We start from the raw sequence: 25,962 nt of genomic DNA, 5'->3' as shown, positions 1-25,962 counted from the left end.
TTTTGACTCATTGGGAACTCTCTTATGCATACAGCACTAATATGCATGTTTCTGCTCAACTGTCAGAAACAGACTCCATGAGACCACTTTCATGGTGTCTGAGGGCCCGACTTCCACAAGTGGGGCTTGTGCTTACTGCCCAACATCGTGCAGGGTGATTGGCATTTGCCAGAGAACACTAAGATTGGCAGATTCACCATTGCGCCCTGTGCTCTTCACGGATGAGAGCAGGTTCACACTGTTTTGAGTCTTTGATTCAAGTTCGAAGTGATTAACCCAAATTTCGAAGTGATGAACCTACTGTTTCATCTTGAACAGTGGAAATTCTCAGGGTCAGCGCAGAGTGTTTCTCCGTGTTCTTGAAATTTAACCCTCTTCATCTTCTGTTCTGGTTTCAGCATTCTTGGGATCCATCTTGAAGACAGCTTGCTCATCCCCAAGATCGCAGTTAAAACAGTGTGGACTAGAAGTGATGCCTATGGACTTAGCTATTTGCTCGACAGTTAGACGTCCATCACCCAATAAGACATTGCCTTAATCATCAGGTCTGAGCTGAAAAGTGTTCTTTCCGATGAACTTAACACTGTTAGAAATGAGTTAAAAGAGCTTAGCTCGACTGTCTGCTCTCATTTGGACTGTGTGAAGGCCACGGTTGCTAGTGTGGAGGAAGGCTTAACAACATGGACGGATGAAGTCACTGCATTACTGTCGCCAAGCTGAAAACAGAGGTTGCAGAGCTGAGGGAGAGAAATGAGGAAAGGGGAGACTGCGATGGTGCATCATCCGTATCATGGGCATTACAGAAGAACCAGGTTCGAGCTCCACTGTCTCAGTTTCCAAACTACTGAAAGAAGTTTTGCGCTTGGAGAAAGACATCCTGGTGGATTGCTCACACAGAGGCCTTACTCCGAGGAAGCCAAATGGTAAACCCTGGGTCATTATTGCTAAACTTCATTACTACAAAGACTGTATGGATGTGTTGCGCCGTGCTAGAGAACAGGGTCCACTGCGATACAGAGGACAATCAATATCCATCTTTCCAGATTACACAGCAAGAGTTGCTAAAGCCTGTGCTGCATTCAACGACACCAGGAGCCTGCTGCATGGCAAAAGGATAACCCCGAACTATAAGAAACAATGGACAAATACAATTTTTTGCCCCTCATAGATCACTAAAAAAACACATCAGAGTTTGGGACTTACTATCCCTCTCCTTAAGTAGAAGGGTTAACACCATTAAGATGATTTTCTTACTATTTGCTCCAAAACATTCCTGTTTATTTGACAATTTTTTTTCTTCCAGTCCATTGATAATCTTATTTCAGCCTTTATCTGGAACAAGAAACCCCCTCGAATTCCATACTACAGAGGCCCAGTTTTCAGGGTGGCTTAGCACTCCCACATTTCTTAAACTACTACTGGTCAGCAGACTTTAGAGCTTTGATTTAATGGATGAAGGATGAGAACTCCCCCGACACCCCCTTGTGGTTAACTTTGGAGCGAGTGGCCTGTAATTCCATCGTATTGCCAGCCCTTCTGTGTTGTGAACAAGCGGCAACCTTCGGGGCTCAAAGTTCAAGCCCATGCGGAAGTGTCAAAACTTGTAATTCACGCTGCAACAGCTGGGGGTTGGCTCCAAAAGCGAGTAATTTCCCATAGACTCCCATGTTAAAATGGCCGATTTCACAGCAGAAAAGAACATGTTTACAGCCTGGTACAAAAAATTGCTGTGGTCTCAGATGATAGGTTCTCTTCTAGTGTCAATTGTACGGGGGGGGTGAATTTTTTTACAACTCACTCTATTCAGACTTAAAATTATGCCTAATTATGGGCGTTGCCGCTTGAGTGACAGACAGTTGACGTATCACAGCGTGAGTTTTCTGCTTCCACGATCGCCCGCCCCCCCTAAACCCCGCTCGTGCTCCCCCTCTTTGTCCATATTCAGAGTTTTAGTTGACGTGACGCTGCCAACATGGCGGCGGTCATCACGTCCCGGAACCTCCCACTGAGACTCAAAACGGCTCTTCAGAAACAAACGGGTGACGTCACGGAAGCTCTGTCCATAGGTTTTACTGTCAATGGTTGTGAACCTCCTCTATCCTATCTCGAGCCTATCTCTCACTATTCATGCAATCCTGTTGTACTAAACTCTGTTATAAATTTGGAATCAATTTAGGAGGCCATTTGGGATCTGTAACCTCTGTTTTTAAGCCCCAATCAAAAAGAATAATATGTTCCCCCCCTCCATCCTTTATGAATCATTTCATGCCTGGGCTAAAGGAGGAATTTGCAAACTAACGGATTTGTATTTCAATAATAACTATGCTTCCTTTGAACAACTTGTAAATAGATTCTGTATTCCTAGATCTCACTTTTATCTAAAATATAGATATTTACAGTTATGTAGTTTTGTGGCTTCTCACTGCCCTTGCTTCCCCTACCACCCCCTTGCTAGATAGTATACTTAAATTTATCAGTTTGACTCAGGCAGTTTTTTTGACCTGAGTGTTTCTGTTTTTGTGATGCCTTCATTTTAATTTTATTTACTGTAAACTAGCTTGACATATGGCTGTTTTCATTTGATTTTGTAAACTGGAATGCAAATAAACAGACTTTGAACAAAAAAAAAACGAATACTTACACAACTGAGCAAATCTCCCGGGTGTTCCCTTTATTATGACACCAAAAGTATATATATAATAATAAATACACCTTGTGGTGTCTGAGATACACTCTATTCATTTCAGGCATGCCTTTTCAAGCTGATGCCTCGAGGCTTGGGGTGGAAGGGGTTTTAAGATAGAAATTTGAATTACTTTTTCTAGCTTTATAAAAAGTGGTACTGTGTTGCAAACACAAAATTGTTCAGCTATGGCTCTTCTTTCTGGGTGAGGGTTAGAAATTTTGAACAACTCTTGATCCCTGTTTCTCTTGTCTTGCTGCTTTGATTTGATACTGTCTCTGCTTATCTCTTATATCATATTATCGAACCCATCAAGGATCACTGGTTTTGTAGTGCATATCAGCTGTTGGTGTCTCAAGGTCTCAAGTTTAGTCATGATCTTCATTCTCGGGTCAGCTGGTTTTGAAATGCTTGCCTGGCTTCTTGGTGGTTGATTCACATTCAGAGTGTGGGGATGGGGATGGAAATGACTCTCCTTGACCTGGGATCCTGGCTCGCACTTGCCATAGCATTTGTGTTGTACCTCAACCTCACACCTGAGATAGCAGTTGTCTGCAAATATTGGAACACTCAGCTACTAGTTGTTTACCTGTTAATTGAGATGCTAGGTTTCACAGCAGACAAGTCTGCAATGGGATTCTAAAGTAGCTATGTTAAAACTAAATGTTTTCCTGTTTGAAAATACTGTACCAATGTTTAAGAACATTTTTAGCTTACCTTTATATCCTTTGGCAAAAAATAGTCAATGTAGGAGTTAAATACAGCACGTGTATTTGCATTACTCACCCAATGGCACCCTTGCTGCTGAGGCATCTGGGTTGATCCAGAATGACAACCAGGATAAAACGACAATCAAAAGAGTTGGAGCATAAACTCCCATCATATAGAATCCAACCTGCCGACGCAATGTAAAAATGACTTCAACACAAGTGTAGTATCCTAGAAACAGATAAAGAGACAAGTAATTACACACTGGGGAGCCTGTGACATTTGCAGTCAATGACACATGTTGTGAAACAACAACTCAGTTGCCCCAGCTGGATGTAAAATGCACTTTAAGCCCCATCTAAAATTACTACTTGTTGCTTGTGATGTCATGATCCACTGATCTGTTTTCTCCTTCCATCCTCTAACATGTCTGCATGAATCATGAAGACTCAACTCAGGCTAACTTAAGCCACTACCATTAACGTTGTATTTTCTTATTGCTGTAGTCCTGTGCTTTTTTCTTGCTGTTCTCTCTGTCTGTCTGTGTACCAAAAACAGAAAAAGGATACATGGGGCATGCGCACAAAACTGAATATGGAACATGGAATATGGGGATGTGGAAGTTTGTGATAATTGTTTGTTTTAGATAAAACTTTATTTGTTTACATTTTGTTGTTTAAAGTTGTTGTTTTCTCATACATATTGATAAATTTGTGTTGGGCTGGTGTCGGAGTATGTGATCTCACTTCACCTAGTTAAAAAGAGGTCTGTTTAATTATGTTTGTTGAGTTGAAGCCTTATTTTTTTTACCTCATTGATTTTGGGCCCTGTTTATGGGTCCTCCTGCTTTATTTGCTCAGCCCCTACATGCACCCCTCATAGCATAATCTGTAGAAACTTGATGGTGTCATGGAATAGATCATGTCTATTCCATGTTTTTTTTCCTCTACTCATGCATTTAGTCTGTAACAATCATCATCCCGACTAACGGAGATAAAGAGCCACAACGCACTACAATAAGTTTGCAGGCAGATCCCTATAGTTTAATTTAAAGCTTGTTACATACTCCATGAGAACAGATACATTTGTTGTATGTAGGTGGCAGGAAGAAAAGCAACGTTTGTTTTGGCTGAGACCTAATACTTCATGAGAAACGTGTGCAGAACTGTTCATAGGGTCCTCCCACTGTAGTGCACACACATACACACACAAACACACACACAGGTTTTGAAGACGTGTTGGTGGGATTGAGGAGACCCTCAAAGTACTCTTTCCACCGTCCAACCACCCCCTCAGTCGAGGTCAACAGCTCCCCACCTCCACTGAATACAGTGTTGGCAGAGTACTGCTTCCCCCTCCTGAGGCACCGGACGGTTTGCCAGAATCTCTTTGAGGCTGACCAATAGTCCTCCTCCATCGCCTCCCTTAACTCCTCCCAGGCCCGAGTTTTTGCCTCTACAACTGCCCTCGCTGCAGCACGCTTGGCCTGCCGATACCTATCAGCTGCTTCAGCAGCCACCCACCAACACGCCTTCCATCATGGAAGCGGAGGCTGATGACTCAGTGGTGGACTCGTTTATCACCTGTGCTGAAGTTGCCGAGGTAGTCAAAAAGCTCCCTGGCGGCAAGGCACAGAGGGTGGATGGGATTCGCCCTGGGTATCTTAAGTCTCTGGATGTTGTGGGGCTGTCTTGGCTGACACGCCTCTGCAACATCACGTGGCAATCGGGGGCAGTGCCGCTGGACTGGCAGACCGGGGTGGTGGTCCCTCTTTTTAAAAAGGGGGACCGGAGGGTGTGCTCCAACTATAGGGGGATCACACTCCTCAGCCTCCCTGGGAAAGTCTATGCCAGGGTACTGGAGAGGAGAATTAGGCCTATAGTCGAACCTCGGATTCAGGAGGAGCAATGTGGTTTTCGTCCTGGCCGCGGAACGCTGGACCAGCTCTATACCCTCCGCAGGGTGCTGGAGGGTTCGTGGGAGTTCGCCCAACCAGTCCACATGTGTTTTGTGGATTTGGAGAAGGCGTTCGACCGTGTCCCTCGCGGCATCTTGTGGGAGGTGCTCTCGGGGTCTCGTTCACGAGTGAGGGAAAAATGGAGCGGGAGATTGACAGACGGATCGGTGCAGCTTCCGCAGTAATGCGGTCGCTGTACCGGTCTGTTGTGGTGAAGAAGGAGCTGAGCCGGAAGGCAAAGCTCTCGATTTACCGGTCAATCTACGTTCCTACCCTCACCTATGGTCATGAGCTCTGGGTAGTGACCGAAAGAATGAGATCGCGAATACAGGCGGCCGAAATGAGTTTCCTTCGAAGGGTGGCTGGGCGCTCCCTTAGAGATAGGGTGAGAAGCTCAGTCACCCAAGAGGAGCTCGGAGTAGAGCCGCTGCTCCTCCACATCGAGAGGAGCCAGCTGAGGTGGCTCGGGCATCTGGTTTGGATGCCTCCTGGACGCCTCCCTGGGGAGGTGTTCCGGGCATGTCCCACTGGGAGGAGGCCCTGGGGAAGACCCAGGACGTGGTGGAGAGACTATGTCTCTCGGCTGGCCTGGGAATGCCTCGGGATTCCCCCAGAGGGGCTGGAGGAAGTGTCTGGTGAGAGGGAAGTCTCGGTGTCCCTGCTTAGACTGCTGCCCCCGCGACCCAGTCCCGGATAAGTGGTTGAAGATGAAGATGATGATGATGAGGTTTTGAAGACGTTTCGTTGTTAAACAACGGCAGAAACAGCAGTTTAGGTTAACATGAAGCAGAGGAGGAGGAATATGTTGCTACTGTTTCACTGCCCAAATATCTGTTTACCTGAATAAGGGATGATACTGAGCTTGTTGATAATGTTCAGAGAGCTTGGTGCGTACGTGCTCATAGCATGATAACAGATTTAACTATAGGTCTGACAGACAGTATTGTTTGTTTATTTAGAAAACTTTATTTGTCCCTGAGGGGCAATTTAAGGCACAAGTGAGCACCCTGTTTGATGTTCTTGACAGTCTTTTTTGTTCTTTTTATGACTGGTGTATATGCTGGGGCAAGCAGGATGGTGTGATGATCAGCAGACCCGGGGGGTGGGGGGGGGGGTGGCTCTGTCCACATTTGTTCAGTGTCTTCCCAAGACGAGTAGTGCATGTCATATATTGCTGAAAACCTTTAAGGGACTTGTCAGGAGAGCAGTGGTTGAAGTCTCCTAGGATGAACTTAGGGGAGTCCGGTGATAGCTGTTCCATTTTGTTGATTGAGCCACAGCGACTGATATGCTCAGTCGCTGTGGCTGCATTGGCTCGGGGATGGATGTAAACCAGGATGAAAAAAAGTTGTGGGAATTCTCTGGGCAGGTAGAATGGTTTCAGAGAGACAGCCAGGAGCTCGATTTCCCCAGTGCACAGTCTCTCTCTTTCCACGATTGTGGAGCACCAGCTGTTGTTTACATACAGGCACACGCCGCCGCCATGTTGCTTCCCGGTGCGTTCACTGTCCCGATCCAGTCGGAGTGGTGGGTGGGTGGTGGGTGGTGCAACGTGTTATCAGTGTCGTTCTTATTTAACCACGATTCAGTTAGTGCCAGAATAGAAGCAGTTCATATATATTATATATATTCATGCATGTGGTTGATGCTGGCCTGCATCTCGTCAATCTTGTTATGGAGGGAGTGCTGCCTAGTACAAGCTAACTGCTAACAGAGAGGTAGCGTAAGAGTCCCTAATGAAGCTCTTAGCGCAAGTTCAATCAGGAAGACCATCTTCACTCTTTCATTCACTTCTTCCAACCACCTCTCCCTTATCACCCTCTTCACACTTATCTCACCTTCTCCCTCGCCCCTTTCCCTCTCTCTGCCTCCCACTTAATCAGCTGGTTAATATAGAGCAACTTCCCTACCAATTAGCGGACGAGCCGTCCCTCTCCTGCCCAATCACTGCTCTGCAATTCATTTAAAAATTCTCTGTCTCCTCTCCAGCTGTCATTCAGATCGATTTCGGCAACCCTCCTCCACCCCAAGCACCTCCAGTTCCTCATCAAGGCCTCTTATCCCCTGCTCTTCTGCTCCTTCACCACCACCAGGTCTAGACCCGGGGGGATTCCTGCCTTAGCGGCCTCATCTCCTGTCCTTTCCCCCTTCAGATGACGGCCATCGCATCGGGGTCTAGAACGCCAAAGCACATTTCATTCATTCATTGTACTTCAATACTTTGTCATCTAAACATTTAGTCTCTCCTGATTGAATTACGTGGTAGTTAGTGCCGTTGGAGTTAGGCAGGAGATGTATACTACAAGTAGGAACGATAAGAAAAAAACAAGAGCAAACAATTAAAAACAATATAAAACTAGAAAAAAGTAGAGAAAACTGCTCACCTCTGCCACCGGTCGACCGCACGAGCAGTGACCCGGAAGTCAACTCAATACTCAATCACAATCAAAAACTCAAATACTGTAATGCAATCCTCATTGGCAGGAGCCTCCAAAAGCTCCAGTACATACAGAACAGTGCTGCCAGGATCCTGATGAGAGTGCGGAAATACAAACAAATAGTACCCCTGAATATCTTACGGAACTGCTCACACCGCACACAAATCCCAGAATTGATCAGGCCAGAGGCACAAACTGCAGCCTCCCAGGACTCTCCTGAAGAGCTGGGCCTTTGCAGCCGCTGCTCCCCATCCGTGGAACACCCTGCCAGAAAACCACAGCACCACAGACGGTGGATGCTTTTAAAAAAAGGCTTCGTTTTTAAGTAAACTTATTCTAGCAGGGCCAGAAACAGCCGTAAACACACACATGGGAGGACAGAGGCAGGACTGGAAGAAACGGGACATAACAGGGAACAGGTTAAAAAAAAAATCACAGGAGGTCATGACAGAAATAAAAACAAACCATGAAATACCAAAAATAATCATGAAAACTGAGGATAAGATCACAGGATCCCAACATTGGTTCCTTCTGATGCATGACAATGCTAGGCCTCATATGGCTGAAGTGTGTCAGCAGTTCCTGCATGATGAAGGCATTGATGCTATGGACTGGCCTGCCTGTTCCCCAAACCTGAATCCAATCGAGCACATCTGGGACATCATGTCTCATTCCATCCACCAATGCCATGTTGCACCACAGACTGGCTGCCTCATCAGGCATTGTAGGAAGGTCATACAGGCACAAGGTGGCCACACACTACTAAGCCTCATTATGACTTGTCTTGAGGAATTTCCACTCAAGTTGGATCAGCCTGTAATGTGATTTTATATGGTTCCAAATCCAGACCTCCATGGGAGAATAGTTTTGATTTATATTAATATTTTTTTACGTTATTTTATTCTCAACGTATTCCACTATGTAATGAATGAAGCTGTTTAACTGGAATATTTCATTCATTGAGATCTAGGATGTGTTATTTTAGTGTTTTCTCTCTTCAAAACCCTTTTTTCACTTTGCCTACAATACTCTTTAATGCAGGGGTTTTCCAAACTTTTTTTTTAGATAAAAATCCTGCAAAGGCTGAAACTTTGTCTTTAGTAAAGTGATATAGCAGAAACTCTTTGATATCAGGTTGTATTCATAAGCATGTTTAGTCTTGTGGTGAATTGTGCTGAACCAGTGTTGTTCACCTTCAATGCCGTCTGCCTTGCCCTAGCCAACATCGAAGCCCTATGACACCATGTGATGCACCGTGACAACAGACAGCATGAGCTGACAGTGGTCTACTCAGAACATCATGTAAACTAAATTAACTAAATTACACAATGAGTTAAAAAATGCCTGTTGATTTTGTATGTATGGCTGCAACAGACTTGCTTGGTTCTGCAGGGCAAGGTCACAGGGGACTAGAGCCTATCCGTGGTAACCTGGACAGGTCACCAGTCCATCACAGGGCAACACACAGTATGTATGTATTTATGTATGTATAGGAAATGTGAAATTAAAATAACATAGTTGATAATGGAAGGAAAAAATATTAATACAGTATCTCTGTATGACAAATGTAAGGATAGTTGTGTTTACTTACCTGTTCCTTGGTAGTACTTTGTGCAGTTTCCATATTTTATGTCCTCTTGTTTGATGTCAAACTGTGGGAGAGCAATCTCATCCATTTGAACAGGGTCAGACTGCCACATGAACACAAGATCACTGGTAGTGTAGCCAACTAAAACATACAAATAAATAGTGTATTAATGTATTAATAGTATTCATTTTGTCCATTAATATAAACCGGTATTATTTAAAATATAATCCACTTTCCATTTCAAGGCCTATGCAGTGTTTTTTTAAAGCTTAAGCACCGCTTAAGAACCCACAATTATGAACAGTGTCAATCCACACAGAGCTGTATTTTTAATAAGTCAGTCTATAAAGTTGTTCTAAGGTGCCACCTTCATTCCTGTCCCAAAGAAGTAAAACCTGTTCTGCATATGTTAGAATAGGACCCAACCACAGTCGACAACAAAAAGTGAGCTTTAACAAGAAACACAATATCCAAAACCACAAAGTACAAACCAAAAGCAAAAAAGTTTTTCTCATGTACAACTTTTTATGTATTAAGAAAGAGAACATTGAATGTTTCAGTACAGTCTCCAACTGTGATGACAAATCTCACTGGATAGCGGAAACTGCATCTTATCTCCTTTGCCTTCTCTCTGATGAATGAAAAATGCTTTTTGAGTAAGTCGGCTGGCAGAGCCAGATAAATGAACACAGGGGAGTTGTTATAACATAGCCCAGTACTCTCTCTAGCTAGTTTCAGGACACGTCTTATACACTGTAGTGTGCTGGGGCAGCAGGATGAAGACGGCCGACACTAACAGACTCAACAAGCTCATTAGGAAGGCAGAGGTCGGAGGGCAAACTACATGAGTGTGGCGGACAGCTTTGTGGAGTGGTGCAGACAAAACCACCTGCAGCTACAGTGGCTTGCAAAAGTATTCATACCCCTTGAACTTTTCCACATTTTCTCACATTATTCCCACAAAAATAAATATATTTTATTGGGATGTTATGTGAAAGACCAACACAAAGTGGCATACAGTTGTGACGTAGAAAGAAAGTTAAACATAAGTTAATTTTTTTTTTACAAATAAAAAACTGAAAGGTGCAGTGTGCAAAAGTATTCAGCCCCCTTTTCTCTGTTGATGATTTCTGACTGATCGAATGTTGACCTAATGACTAGATACAGTCAACCTGTGTGTAATTTAATCTCAGTCCAAATATAGCTGTTCTGTGACGGCCTCTGTGGTTTGTTGAGAGAATATTGGGGCGCAAACAGCATCATGAAGTGCAAGGAACACACCAGACAGGTCAGGAATAAAGTTGTGGTGATATTTAAAGCAGGGTTAGGCTATACAAAGATTTCCCAAGCTTTGGACATCTCACAGACCACTGTTCAGTCCATCATCGGCGAATGGAAGGCATATGGCACAACTGCAAACCTACTGAGACATGGTCATCCACCTAAACTAACAGGCCAAACAAGGAGAGCACTGATCAGAGACGCAGCCAAGATGCCCATAGTGACTGTGGATGAACTGCAGAGATCTACAGCTAAGGTGGGGGAATCTGTCCATGGGACAACTATCAGTCATGCACTGCACAAATCTGGACTTAATTGAAGAGTGGCATTAAGAAAGCCATTGTTAAAGTAAACCATAAGAAGCCATGTGAGTGACCTAGCAATCATGTGGAAGAAGGTGCTCTGGTCAGATGAGACCAAAATTGAACTTTTTGGCCTAAATGCAAAACGCTATATGTGGCAGAAACCTAACACTGCACATCACTCTGAACACACCATACCCACTGTCAAACATGGTGGTGGCAGCATCATGCTCTGGGGCTGCTTCTCTTCAGCAGGGACAGGGAAGCAGGTCAGAGTTGATGGGAAGATGGATGGAGCCAAATACAGGGCAATCTTGGAGGAAAACCTGTTGGAGTCTGCAAAACACTTGATACTGGGGTGGAGATTCACCTTCCAACAACCCTAAACATAAAGCCAAAGCTACAGTGGAATGGTTTAAAATGAAACATATTAATGTGTTGGAATGACCCAGTCAAAGTCCAGACCTAAATACAATCGAGAATCTGTGGCAAGATCTGAAAACTGCTATTCACAAACGTTCTCCATCTAATTTGACTCAGTTTGAATTGTTTTGCAACGAAGAATGGGCAAAGATTTCAGTCTGTAGATGTGCAAAGCTGGTAGAGACATACCCCAAAAGACTTGCAGCTATAATTGCAGCAAAAGGGGGTTCCACAACGAATACTTTTGCACACTACAGTTTTCAGTTTTTTAATTGTAAAAAAAAAATGAACTCATGTTTAATTTTCTTTCGGCTTCATAATTGTGTGCCACTTTGTGTTGGTCTTTCACATAACATTCCAATAAAATATATTTATGTTTGTGGTCATAATGTGAGAAAATGTGGAAAAGTTCAAGGGGTATGAATACTTTTGCAAGCCACTGTAAATGTTACAAAGACAAAAGAACTGATGGTAGACTTCAGAAAGCACCGGACACTCCCAAACCTAGTCAGCATCAAATGTACCAACATGGACATTATGGACAGCTACAAATATTTGGGTGTCCACACCATAAGCTGGACTGGTCCACAAACACAGATGCAGTATACAAGAAGGGACAGAGTCACCTGTATCTCCTAAGGATACTCAGGTTCTTTAATGTCTGCCAGACAATGCTGCAGATAGTTTTTAACTCGGTGGTCTCCAGTATCAGTAGCAGTAGCAACACACTCGACAAGCTCATTAGAAAGGCTGGCTCGTCCTGTGAGTTGAGCAGGAGTCTGTGGTGGAGGTGACAGAGAGGAGAACACAGAGGAAACTCCTCAACTCTTCCTGTTCTGATATGTTTTGTTTTGTGAAATGTCATGTTTTATAAAATGTTGTGTTTTGTGAAATGCCATTATGTTTTGAACTTTAGGGCCACTATAGTTTTCTCAAGAAAGTTAAGACTTGGGTCAGAGTGCTCGGGAACATTTACACATGGACCATTGAGACCATCCTTGAAAATCATCAAGGAGCCCAGTCACCCTAGCAATACAGTGTTTTCCCTGCTGCTTTTAGGTAGACACTTCCACTGCCAACACAGAGAGGAGCTTCTTCCCTGACGGTTATCACCACCACTTTGACAGTATTGGTCAGAGCAATGTCAGATAATCCATCACCTCCATTATGACATACTATATAATAATAATGCATTGGTCTTATATTGCGCTTTTCTGCTCTGTTGGGCAGGCACTCAAAGCGCTTACATTGAGATGCATTATTCTTTCACACCACATTCACACAGTGGCAGTGGTAAGCTACCAGTGGTAGCCACAGCTCCCCAGGGGGAGACTGACGGAGACACCGCCGATTCATTCATACGCATTCATACACCAGTGAGTGCACTGGAGGCAATGCGGGTAAAGTGCCTTGCCCAAGGACACACAACAATGACTAGGGAGGAGCTGGGGTCGAACCGCCGACCTTCCGGTTATTGGACAACCCTGCTCACCACTGAGCCACTGCTGCCCTATATATCACCTGGTGAAAACTCACAAATGTTCAAGGAAGGCTAGAGGAACCATGATCTCATTATGAAAAACAAACAAACAAACCCTAAACACCGCTCCAATGGCATGATTTTCCTCTTACCACCAGGAAAAGTCCAGTTTTCTAACAAGTATTGTAAAAATAAAAAAATAATTTTTCCTTATCATTTATTGGTTCATTTGTAAATTGTACAAAATATAAGTATTATACTCACAACTCTCCAGCTGCATCTTACACAGTTGTGTGTCCATTGGGAAAAGTGTGAGATCCAAGGGGCAAGACAGTGTCACAGACAGCCTATAGACACAAAAGCACAAGAGGTTCAACAGGAGGACCAAACAGCCGTATCATAGGTTAAGGCAACCTGAAATTTCTATGCATCCCCTGGTTAATCCCCTGGTTAATACAGTTTTTCTTCTTGTCCTGTCTTGTCTTTATTTCTATTTTTCAGGAACAATGCAACCATTTATTTTCACTATACAAATGTACAATGAGATTAAAGCCGTCACCCAATTCCAGTGCATAAAGAGATATAAAAAAGAGAAATTAAAAAAAATACAATATATTTGTAGCGGTGGGTGCACAGATATAAATATGGCCAATATACAGTATTCAAGTATGAAGATATTGCCCATGTTATACATTGTCAATTATAAATATATTGCCACACCTCCCGAGAGTTGTTGCTGGACAGGTGGGACTCATCCTGTGGTCCGCCTTGGCTCTTTTTATGCCTCTTTTCAGGTCAGCTCGAGCAGCTTGGTACAGTGCCCTATCCCCTGACCTGAAGGCAGCATCTTGGGCTCTGAGGAGTGTGCGGACCTGGCTGGTCATCCAGAGTTTCTGGTTAAGAAAAGCCTGGATGGTTTTGTTCACAGTCACACTCCGCATTCATGCAGAACTGAATATAGTCCAATGCCGTTCCTGTGAGTGTCTCCAGCTCCTGATGTTCAAATAAGTCCCAGTCTGTGTGTTAGAAACAGTCTTGTAGTTTGGCGAGTGCGTCATTAGGCCAGGTTGTGACAGTTTTTGTGGTGGGCCTGGAGCTATGTCCAGGTCCGGGTGGTGGACCCGCTGTTGTTTGTTAATGGCGTTCAGCAGGAGAGACAGCGCAGTGAAAGACCTCCTGTAGCTCGTCAGCACGTTGTGGAGAGGGCGAGAGGGAAAGTCCATTATAGTCTTTATTTTAAACGTCGTTGTCTCAGACCCTTCTGTCAGAGAGTCCAGTTCCTCTTCCACAACATGGTCTTTGCCTTTTGGATAATTCTATTGAGTCTGTTAATGTCCCTCACCCTCAGACTGCTGCCCCAGCAGACAACAGCACACATGATGGCACTGGCCACCACAGACTTATAGAACATCCTCAGCATCGTCCTGCAGATGTTGAAGGACCTTAGCTGCCTCAGAAAATAGAGGTGACTCTGGCCCTTCCTGTAGACAGTGTCCATGTTCTTGCACCAGTCTAGTTTGTGGTCCAAGTACACTCCCTGGTATTTGTACTCCACTTTGATGTTGGTAGGGCTCACTGGAGTCTTTGTCCTCAGATCCACCACCAGTTCTTTTGTCTTTGTCACATTGAGCAGTAGGTGGTTGCTCTCCAAGTGACAAAGTTATCCACCACGGCACTGTATCAACTACTATTCAACTACTGCACTCCCTCAGTGCAGTAGTTGAAGTCTGTGGTGTAGAGAGTGAAGAGGAAGGGAGAGAGGACGTGAGCCCTCTTGCGATAAGCAATAACTCAATTAATTGCACAATAACTTAAAATGGGCTCGGTAAGTTTTCCAGCCGTGATAGATATATTTGCATGCTCATTTGTTTTCCTCTCTTTCTCTCCCTCTCCCTCTCCATGCCAAAGAGACTGGATGACAAAAGGTGTCACTCTGGTGCATCGTAGTGTATAAGGCGTGCAAAGTATGGCCATTAGATTTATTTTGGCCCCGCGGCTTCTGTCCTAAAATGTGTCCAATCAACTGGCAGTTCTTATTTTTTAACTCATTAAAAAATAATAATCACAGTGGTGAATTGTGTTGAAGTGCTTGTGTGACTGTCACAAGCACTTCAACACAATTCACCATGAGACTAAACATGCTTACGTATCAGAATCAGAATCAGAAATACTTTATTGATCCCAGGGGGAAATTGATTTAATTCCAGGTGCTCCATGTATACTCAAAAAACAGGTTAGAAAGGTAAAGTAGTAAGAATAAAATAAAAATTCTAAACATTAATAAACGTTCAAGTAAAATATAGGCAAGTGAAGACTGTCATATATAATACAACTAATACTGTGTGCAATAAAATCTTGTCTACAATAAATCCAATATGGATATAATTACAAGACAGTGTGTTAGATTGTCTGATCTCAGAGGGTGGAGTTGTACAGTTTGATGGCCACAGGAAGGAATGACCTCCTGTGGCGCTCAGTGGTGCATTCCGGAGGGATCAGTCTGGCACTGAAAGTACTCCTGCACCTCAGCAGCACGTGGTGGAGAGGATCAGAATCAGAATCAGAATCAGAAATACTTTATTGATCCCCGGGGGGAAATTGTTTTCGTTCCAGGTGCTCCATGTATACTCAAAAAGACAGAAATACAAATAAGGTAAAGTAGTGACATTCAAGTCAAATCCTGGCAAGTGAAGACTAAAGTCATATATAATACAACTTGTACCATGTGCAGTAAAATCTTGTCTGAATAAATCCAATATGGATAAGATTACAGGACAGTGTGTTCTGATCTCAGAGGGAGGTGTTGTACAGTTTGATGGCCACAGGAAGGAAGGACCTCCTGTGGCGCTCAGTGGTGCATTTAGGAGGGATCAGTCTGGCACTGAACGTACTCCTGCACTTCAGCAGCACGTGGTGTAGAGGATGGAAGCAGTTCTCCGGGATCCCCTGCAGTTTAGACAGCATCCTTCTGTCTGACACTGCTGTCAGGGAGTCCAGCTCCACCCCCACCACCTCCCCGGCCCTTCTGATCAGTTTGTTGAGTCTGTTTGTGTCCGCTGCTTTCAGTCTGCTGCCCCAGCACACAACAGCAAACAAAATGGCACTGGCAACCACAGACTCATAGAAAATCCTCAGCATAGTCCGACAGATGTTAAAAGACCGGAGCCTCCTCAGAATATAGAGGCAGCTCTGGCCCTTCTTGTAGAGGGCTTCAGTATTTTTAGTCCAGTCCAGTTTGTATGTAAGCTGTTCTCCAGGATCCCCTGCAGCATAGACAGCATCCTTCTGTCTGACACTGCTGTCAGGGAATCCAGCTCCACCCCTACAACATCACCGGATCTTCTGATCAGTTTGTTCAGTCTGTTTGTGTCCGCTGCTTTCAGTCTGCTGCCCCAGCACACAACAGCAAACAAAATGGCACTGGTAACCACAGACTCATAAAAAATCCTCAGCATAGTCCGACAGATGTTAAAGGACCGGAGCCTCCTCAGAAAATATCTCTGCACTGGAGAAGTCAAAAAACATGACCCTCACAGTGCTTGCTGGCTTGTCCAGGTGGGTGTAGACACAGTTCAGCAGGTAGATGATGGCATCCTCAACTCCAAGCTGGGGCTGGCAGGCGAACTGGAGAGGGTCCAGGTGAGGCCTAACAGTAGGCCGGAGCTGTTACAGAATGAGTCTTTCCAGGGTCTTCATGATGTGTGATGTCAGTGCCGGTGTCGGACTGGTCGAACCACATGGCCGCGCCGTCTTCGGCACCAGCACTATGCAGGACGGCTTCCACAGCACAGGGACCCTCTGGAGACTCAGGCTCATGATGAAGACCCGGTGAAGCACTCCACAGAGCTGGTCAGCACAGTCTTTGAGGACCAGAGGGCTAACACCATCAGGTCCAGCAGCCTTGCTGGTGGGGAGTTTGCTCAGCTGTCTTCTAACCTGGAGAGGTCTGAAGAGTGGAGACTGAAAGTGCGGAGGAGGGGAGTGCACAGACAGAAGGGGGCCGTTAGATGAGGTGGGGGTGGGGGGGCCATTGTAGGTGATGGAGGCATCAAGAGGGGGGAGGGGAGGGTGCGGTGCAGGTTTCAGCAGGTTTCCAGGGCTTGTTGTTTGGGTAACATTTAACAGTCCTTGTTGTGGTGTTGCAGGCAACACAGAAATTGATGTAGTTAGTGATGCACCCTGTAAGCCCATCAATGTCCTCACCATGTGGCTCACAGAGCACCTCCCAGTCTGTTGTCTCAAAGCAGCCCTGCAGTGCCAGATAGCTGTCTTCTGACCATCTCCTCACTGTCCTTGTGGTCACAGGCAGCCTCTTAACCAAGGGCTTGTAACATGGGGTGAGGTGAATCAAGCTGTGATCCGATCTTCCCAGAGGGGGGAGGGGGGTACAGCTGTATGCATCCTTCATTTTTACATACAGCAAGTCCAGGGTCCTCTCCTCTCTGGTCTTACAGGTCACATACTGGGTGAAGTTAGGGAGTGTTTTGTCGATTGAGACGTGGTTAAAATCACCCGAGATGATGATGAGAGCAGTCGGGTGTTCTGTCTGAAGTCTGGCAATTGCCGAGTGGATGACGTCACAGGCCGCCGTCGGGTTGCGGAGTGGTGGAATGTAGACTGCGACGGCGATGGTGTGTGAGAACTCACGGGGCAAATAATATGGTCTGTGGCCAACCGCTAGCAGTTCAATGTAGGGGCTACAGATATGGTCCTTGATTGTAATATATCCGGGATATATACAACCTGATATCAGAGAGAGTCTGTGTTGTACAAGCGAAGTTCTCTGCCTTCTTACTGGCTGCACTTGCGGCAGCACCACCCATTCAAGGTCTCTTGCCCAGTCTTCTTGTGCCATCTCTATTATCTATTTCTTTTATGTGATTTCTGTCTACATGGTGGCGTTTTTAAAATTCACTGCAGCTGTCTGTCTGCGGGCCGATGCGCTCACACACATGAAAATGTGTGCGCACACAAACGCACACAGACTCACATTCTCTCTGTTACTCGTGACGTGCTAGTTGGTTTGACTTAACTCCATTGACTATGCTAAAATAAGCTTTGGTAATAGCCTACCACTACTCATAATATTATTATTATTATTATTATTATTATTATTATTATTAATCTTTGGGGGACTTTTCCAGTGTTAAATGTTCTTTAAAAAAATTAAGTTTATTGATCTTTGAAAGCTGTACTTGCATTATTATGTTATCATTATATTAGTTGAAAATGGTCTCAAAACAACAATATTATCGCTTATTGCAATACTTTCACTTGGCAATTATTTGCCCAGCAAAATTTGTTATCATGACAGGCCTAAGAGGACGGTCCCCTGTGGGGCCCTGTGTTGCTGTCTGACTTACAGCTCTGTAGGCGTGCATACTGTAGTCTGCCAGTCCACCATCCAGGACACCAGTAGGGAATCTACCAGCATCGCTGTTAGCTTCTAGGTGATTGGTGGAGGTAGGGAACCAGTAATTTCCCCAAAAAAAAATCCCCCAAAAAAATCCCAAATCCCAACAACCCAATAAACAAATTGTATTTGTTTCTGGAAATTTGGTGTGGTACTCAGACCTTGGAAATGAAATTCCTTTTCAGGTATTTGTTATTAAAAGGGCAATGTTTTCTATAGCTTTAGAGATAAAAGCAGAACACACAGCAGACAGCTGTCCAATAATATTACGAATGACACAATAAGTAAATTACAGAATGAGGTGAAAATACTAGGTCACAGACCTACAAGATTCTAGGAAAAAATATAGATAAATACCTCATGCTTATCAAGACATCTCCATTCCTGAAGATGAAGAGCAGAATGTTGTCCTGTGTGACATCATGAAAGTTTGCATTTTTTTCATTGGCAAAGAAAAGATCCGGTTTCCACAAACACTGAAACATTTTGGGGTCCACTGTGAGTGCTTCACTCTTAAAGTCGGTGGGAAGTCGTAGACGTGGGTCATTCCATCTCTGGCGGAGAAATATATTCACTCTGTAATCCTGTAGAGACAGTCATTGTATTAACACCTTTTACTATCAAATTGTTGTTGTCATATAGGGAAGACATTATGAATTCAGCGAAATATGCTTTCCCTTCTTCCTAAGCAGTGCAACCCAGACATCCCTCTTCCCAGCTACCACCTCCAGCTAATCTAGAAAGATACTGAGGTGGGCCAGCACAGAGTGCAAATCCTGGGTCTAGTTCGAGGGGCAAGTTGGACGTGCACATGAACACGTCACAACCTAAGTGGCATCCAAACCAGATGCTCAAACCTCCTCAGCTGGCTCCTCTAAGTGTGGAGGAGCAGCATTTATACTGTCAGCTTCTCTAGAATGACTGAGCATCTAACCCAACTTGAAGGTAGAGTCCAGCCACCTACACCTTGACAACAATGTGAAAAGTTTTTTTGTAAACTTCTGTGTGTAAAGGATTGTAATCTTTTCTTCTTCTTTTTTTTTTACAATCAGAATCGTATCAAAGCGCTTTACAGATACCCAGATCCTGAACCCCGAGCAAGCAAATATTGAAACACCGGAACATAGGAAGAGGAGGAAGGTAGAGGAGAAGAAGAAGTATATATGACTGAGAGGATGAAAGAGACAGAGAAGAGGAACAAACATGCAGCAAACAAATATTACAGAGGACAAACATAGCAGGTGTCAGGGTTTGTGTGAGGAGAGGACACAGTTGCAGAGAGCAGAGCAGTTTCAAAATTAAAAGCAGTCCTTTATTTAACGCCAGGAGGGCAAAAGGCAAAAAGTAACAAACTAAAAATCACACTTGACGTGGAAAAGCCACTACAGGGCAAAAACAAAGTTAATCAAAACATGGCAAACAAAAGGCATGGCATGGCATGGCATAACCTGGTCACGTGGCTGTAGCATGGCAAGGCAGAGATGAAGACAAGACTAAAACACAATCCCCTTGGGTGACGACAAGACAAACTGGCAGAGAGTGCAGGGAAGACAAAGACTAAATACACAGGGACCAGGGAAGACAACGAGACACAGGTGACACACATGAGGGCAGGGCTGGTAATCAACAAGGAGGGAAAACACAGGAAGCAAAACTCAAGACAATACACAGGGAGGACAGGGCTACCAAAGTAAAACAGGAAACACAAGACAAGACTAGACAACTAAACAAAGACCCAGAACTACAGGAAAAATAACTATAACTAAGCACAGATTAAACTAAAAACCCAAAACAAGTAATCAAAACCATAAACAAACACCAGATCGTGACAGAATCCCCCCTTCAAGGAACGGCTCCCAGACGTTCCTAAAAACACAAAACAAGGGTTCAAACTAAAATACAGGGAGCCAGATTTCAAAGTCTTAGAAACAAAGACAAAAGGACTAGAGTTCAAGAAGGTCCTGGCCATGGGCTAACAGGGGCAACGGAGACAGAGGCCCCGCGAAACAAAAGTCTGGGGTGCTTGAGGGGCAGAGTCAGAAATGGAGAGGACAGGGACCCTCCAGGGTCCGGGCGAAAGCCCAGCATGGACAGGGGTGAGGACCCTCCGGGGTCCGGGCGGAAGCCCAGCATGGACAGAGCTGAGGACCCTCTGGGGTCCGGGCGGAAGCACAGCATGGACATGGCTGAGGACCCTCCGGGGTCCGGGCGGAAGCACAGCATGGACATGGCTGAGGACCCTCCGGGGTCCGGGCGGAAGCACAGCATGGACATGGCTGAGGACCCTCCGGGGTCCGGGCGGAAGCCCACCAGCGATGGAGACGCGGACCCTCCGGGGTCTGGGCGGAAGCCCACCAGCGATGGAGACGCGGACCCTCCGGGGTCCGGGCGGAAGCCCACCAGCGATGGAGACGCGGACCCTCCGGGGTCCGGGCGGAAGCCCACCAGCGATGGAGACGCGGACCCTCCGGGGTCCGGGCGGAACACCAGCGAGGACGAAGCCGCGGACCCTCCAGGGTCCGGGCAGAACACCAGCGAAGACGAGGCCGCGGGCCCTCCAGGGTCCGGGCAGGAAGCCAGAGCCGAAGACGAAGCAGAAGACCCTCCAGGGTCCAGACAGGAAGCCAGAGACGAAGACGAGGCAGAAGACCCTCCAGGGTCCCGACAGGAAGCCAGAGACGAAGACGAAGCGGGGGACCCCAGGGTCCCAACAGGAAGCCAGAGACGAGGACGAAGCAGAAGACCCTCCAGGGTCCTGACAGGAAACCAGAGCCGGGGACCCTCCAGGGTCCCGACAGGAACCAAAGGCTGGGGGCCCCTCAGGATCAGGGCTGGAAGCCAGAGTTGGGGGTTCCCCAGCGACTGGACCAGTCGCTGGGGCTGAGAGTCCTTCTGGGTCAGGGCGTGGACCCAGATCTGGTGACCCTCCAGGGTCAAGGCTGGATGCACCCCCAGCATCTCTGCCACCCCTGTCATGGCAGGAAGTCCTCTGCGGGGGGCACTGGAGGTCTCTGTGGCAGGCGACGCCGTCTGGAGCCCGCCCTCTGGCCGAGACGGGAGGAGCGACGCCGTCTGGAGCCCGCCCTCTGGCCGAGACGGGAGGAGCGACGCCGTCTGGAGCCCGCCCTCTGGCCGAGGCGGCAGGAGCGATGACGTCGTCTGGAGCCCGCCCTCTGGCCGAGGCGGGGGGAGCGACGCCGTCTGGAGCCCGCCCTCTGGCCGAGGCGGGGGGAGCGATGACATCGTCTGGAGCCCGCCCTCTGGCCGAGGCGGGGGGAGCGACGCCGTCTGGAGCCCGCCCTCTGGCCGAGGCGGGGGGAGCGACGTCGTCTGGAGCCCGCCCTCTGGCGGCCCCGGAAGGGATGGCGTCATCTGGAGCCCGCCCCTGGGCGGCCCCGGAAGGGATGGCGTCATCTGGAGCCCGCCCCTGGGCGGCCCCGGAAGGGATGGCGTCATCTGGAGCCCGCCCCTGGGCGGCCCCGGAAGGGATGGCGTCATCTGGAGCCCGCCCTCTGGCGGCACCGGAAGGGATGACGACATCTGGAGCCCGCCCTCTGGCGGCACCGGAAGGGATGGCGTCATCTGGAGCCCATCCTCAGGAGTTGGGGCTGACACAGCCGGTTCCAGGACTGGGCGGGGAAACCAGGAGGGCAGCATGGGGGCCACGGGCGCTGGGAACTCCTCCATGTCCTCGAACGCCCTGGCATAATGGAGGTGGAGCCACGGGTTAGCGCTCAGAGCTAAGTCCATCTGGGCTCTGAGTTGCTCCTTAAGGTTCCACAACTCCCCCAGCTGTTGCAGAAGCGAGATCCTGTGATCCACCAACCCCCTCACCTCCCTCCTGTCCGCGGGAGGTGAGGACAGGTTATCCACCAGGTCGAGCTCAGCTTGGAGCTTCTTCCTCAGCTGGTTGGCCTGGCTCCAGAGGATCACCAGCTCGTACGGGGCGAACTCTGGGCCGCGGCTAAAGGCTGCCGATTTAACCGCTTCTGTGTCCGCTGTGTCCATAATGGCCAGTTTGTACTGTCAGGGTTTGTGTGAGGAGAGGACACAGTTGCAGAGAGCAGAGCAGTTTCAAAATTAAAAGCAGTCCTTTATTTAACGCCAGGAGGGCAAAAGGCAAAAAGTAACAAACTAAAAATCACACTTGACGTGGAAAAGCCACTACAGGGCAAAAACAAAGTTAATCAAAACATGGCAAACAAAAGGCATGGCATGGCATGGCATAACCTGGTCACGTGGCTGTAGCATGGCAAGGCAGAGACGAAGACAAGACTAAAACACAATCCCCTTGGGTGACGACAAGACAAACTGGCAGAGAGTGCAGGGAAGACAAAGACTAAATACACAGGGACCAGGGAAGACAACGAGACACAGGTGACACACATGAGGGCAGGGCTGGTAATCAACAAGGAGGGAAAACACAGGAAGCAAAACTCAAGACAATACACAGGGAGGACAGGGCTACCAAAGTAAAACAGGAAACACAAGACAAGACTAGACAACTAAACAAAGACCCAGAACTACAGGAAAAATAACTATAACTAAGCACAGATTAAACTAAAAACCCAAAACAAGTAATCAAAACCATAAACAAACACCAGATCGTGACAGCAGGTTATTGATGTGAGTCTGATCGTGGACTTGTCTCTGTACTTGTTCTACTGGATCTCATTGCTGCCTTTGACACTGTAGATCACAGCATTTTACTACACAGATTAGAACATGAGATTGGGATTACAGGGACAGCACTAGGCTGGTTTAAATTATATTTAACTGACAGATTCCACTTCGTTCATGTTAATGATGTCTCCTCCTCGTGTACAAGGGTTAATCATGGTGTTCCAGAAGGTTTAGTGCTCTGACCGATCCTGTACATGCTCCCCCTAAAAAATATCATTCAGAGGCACGGCATAAACCTTCATTGTTATGCTGATGATACCCAGCTGTATTTATCCATGAAGCCTGAAGAAACAGAGCGGTAAAGATAAAAGTGATTCACAAGCCATTTGTGTTTATGATCACATCATCATCTGAGACTATAAGACTTCATGTCACTGTCCATTTTATACTTTTTCAACCCACATCACATCTCCTAAAACAATGTGTCACAGTTAGCAATGGGGTCAAACCCGCCTCCTCACCAAGATGAAAGTCGCTCTGTGAATGTTCTTAATCACTTTTAAGATAAGAGTCCTCTTGCACAGGCAAGGATGCAGCGGCTTACTGCTCTCCATTTCAGTGCTCCTTTTGTTTTCTTTCGTTGTCATTTTCCTTGTTTTTGTGCACGACCGGCACTGCGAACATCCAGTACACCCGCCAGATGCTTTTGGATATCAGGAACCAACACCAGATATCTGTTTCAAGTGACTTTCACTGCACGCACAACATTCCAGACAACATAGCGAGACCGCCAGGCCCTCCATCGGTTCTGGGAGGCAGCGCAGATGGAGGAGGGAGAGGAAGCAGAAGCGGGGCTGCCGGTCCGGCACTATGCTAAGGCTAAGGAAACAACCGTACAAGCCACCTCTACAGAGCCTGTTTCTCTCCAACGCCAGATCCCTGGTGCATAAAATGGACGACCTTGAAGTACTAATCACTGGAAACCGATATGTTCGTGACTGGTGTTTATAACATATACAATATAATAACGGGACAATTATAGAGCACCACTGTTGCCCGGATGTAGAGTACATGACTGTAAGATGCCGGCCTTTTTTTTCTGCCGAGAGAGCTGTGAGAGTGTTCATAATGGCTGTATACATATCACCCGACGCCAATGTAAACATAGCGCTCTCTCTCCTGCTGAATGCCATTTACGAACAACAGTGGGGGACTTAATAAGGCCAACTTAAAGACTCCCGAAGTTCTACCAGCATGTCGAGTGTGCTACAAGAGGGGAGAACATTTTGGATAATGTGTATACCAACATCAAGCACGCATACAGAGCCATACCCCTTCCCCACCTCGGACAGTCTGACCATCTCTCCCTCCTGCTTTCCCCAGCCTTCACCCCCCTCAGGCGTAGCTCCAGGCCCACCACAAAAACTGTCACAATCTAGCCTGATGATGCACTACGCAAACTACAAGACTGTTTCCAACAGACAGGCTGGGACTTATTTGAACATCATGAGCTGGAGACACAGGAATGGTATTGGATTATATACAGTTCTGCATTGGGAATGGACAAAACCATCCAGGCTTTTCCTAACCAGAAACCATGGATGACCAGCCAGGTCCGCACACTCCTCAGAGCCCACAATGCTGCCTTCAGGTCAGGGGATAGAGCACTGTACTGAGCTGCTCAAGCTGACCTGAAACAAGGTATAAAAAGAGCCAAGGCGGACCACCTGTCCAGCAACAACTCTCGGGAGGTGTGGCAGGGCATACATGATATCACTAACTTCAGGGGTAGTAAAGTGTCCATAGGGGATCAGAGTGTGTCACTGGCAGAGGAGTTAAACTGCTTCTTTGCCCGCTTTGAATCATCTCAGTAGCACTCATCTGCTCCAGCCATGCCCCAGCCCCCACCCCATCTGGCTCCTGCACCACTCCACTCACTATACAGGAGCACGATGTCAGACGTGTGCTCCTGGCAGTGAACCCCAAGAAGGCTTCCGGCCCAGACGGAGTACCTGGCAAGGTGCTCAAAGCGTGCGCCCACCAGCTCGCCCCCACCTTTACCAGGATCTTCAACCTCTTACTGGCCCAAGCAGTCATCCCACCCTGCCTTAAATCTTCCACAATAATCCCGGTGCCAAAGACGTCTCCCATCACCAGCATGAATGATTACCGATTGGTGGCCCTCACTGCATTATTATTATAATTAGTTCTTCAGCACATCAAGGACCATCTCCCCCCAGACTTCAACTCCCATCAGTTTGCATACAGGGCAAACAGATCCACTGAGGACGCCGTTGTGTAGCTCTCCACTCTGCGCTGCACAACCTGGAGCAGCAGTAGAGCTACGTCTGGATGCTCTTTGTGGATTACAGTTCTGCCTTTAACAAAATAATTCCAGACAGGCTATGCATAAACTGAACACAGCATACCCCCCACATGTGCCTGGATAAAGGACTTTCTCACAGACAGACCCCAGACTGTGAGACTTGGCCCCCACCTCTCCTCCACTCACACACTGAGCGTCAGCTCCCCACAGGGCTGTGTGCTGATGACCACCACAGTGGTCGGAGAGTGTGTGGAGAAGGTCCACACCATCAGGTTTCTTGGCGTCCTCATCTCAGCGGACATGTCCTGGTCAGAGAATATCACCTCAATCATCAAGAAGGTTCAGCAGCGGCTACACTTCCTGCTGCTGACCTTCTACCGCTCAGTCATTGAGAGCCTGCTGCAAGCATATTGGAAACCTGAACTTAAATACATTAACACAACGAGAGGTTTGAGGGATATCTCACATGTGAAACTTTTGTAAGATCATACAACAGAGGCCAGTGGAGTGGACCATAACAATGGTCACACTAGCATCAAATAATCCAACAACTCAGTTACCCACAGAGCAACTGAGTTTAATCTGCATACTGAGAATAACTGTAGGAATCTAAGCAGAAAATGGCCAGCACACTATGTGCAGAGTATTTAACCACAGTTACACAAGTGTTTTTAGGATGTTTGTTGAATGCAAAACCCAGGACTTTGTGGTAACTCCAGTGGCAGAGCCACCGTATAAGT

General features: G+C 46.7%; 1 protein-coding gene across 3 annotated transcripts in view; it reads right to left on the bottom strand.

Annotated features, from left to right (window-relative positions):
* LOC114443010 (glycine receptor subunit beta-like) overlaps positions 1–25,962 on the bottom strand; it is an 84,784-nt gene that overhangs the window by 32,220 nt on the left and 26,602 nt on the right. For all 3 annotated transcript variants that reach the window (XM_028416917.1, XM_028416932.1, XM_028416926.1), the window contains 4 exons: positions 18,631–18,857; positions 13,125–13,207; positions 9,378–9,515; positions 3,470–3,622 (listed from right to left, as the gene is read on the bottom strand). In XM_028416917.1, coding sequence (XP_028272718.1) covers positions 3,470–3,622; positions 9,378–9,515; positions 13,125–13,207; positions 18,631–18,857 — 601 coding nt within the window. The remainder of the gene's footprint in view (positions 1–3,469; positions 3,623–9,377; positions 9,516–13,124; positions 13,208–18,630; positions 18,858–25,962) is intronic.

The sequence above is a fragment of the Parambassis ranga genome, chromosome 1, assembly GCF_900634625.1.
Source record: "Parambassis ranga chromosome 1, fParRan2.1, whole genome shotgun sequence".
Classification (NCBI taxonomy): Eukaryota; Metazoa; Chordata; class Actinopteri; family Ambassidae; genus Parambassis; species Parambassis ranga.
The sequence above is the reverse complement of the archived record's forward strand: the minus strand, read 5'-3'. Positions and strand labels throughout refer to the sequence as shown.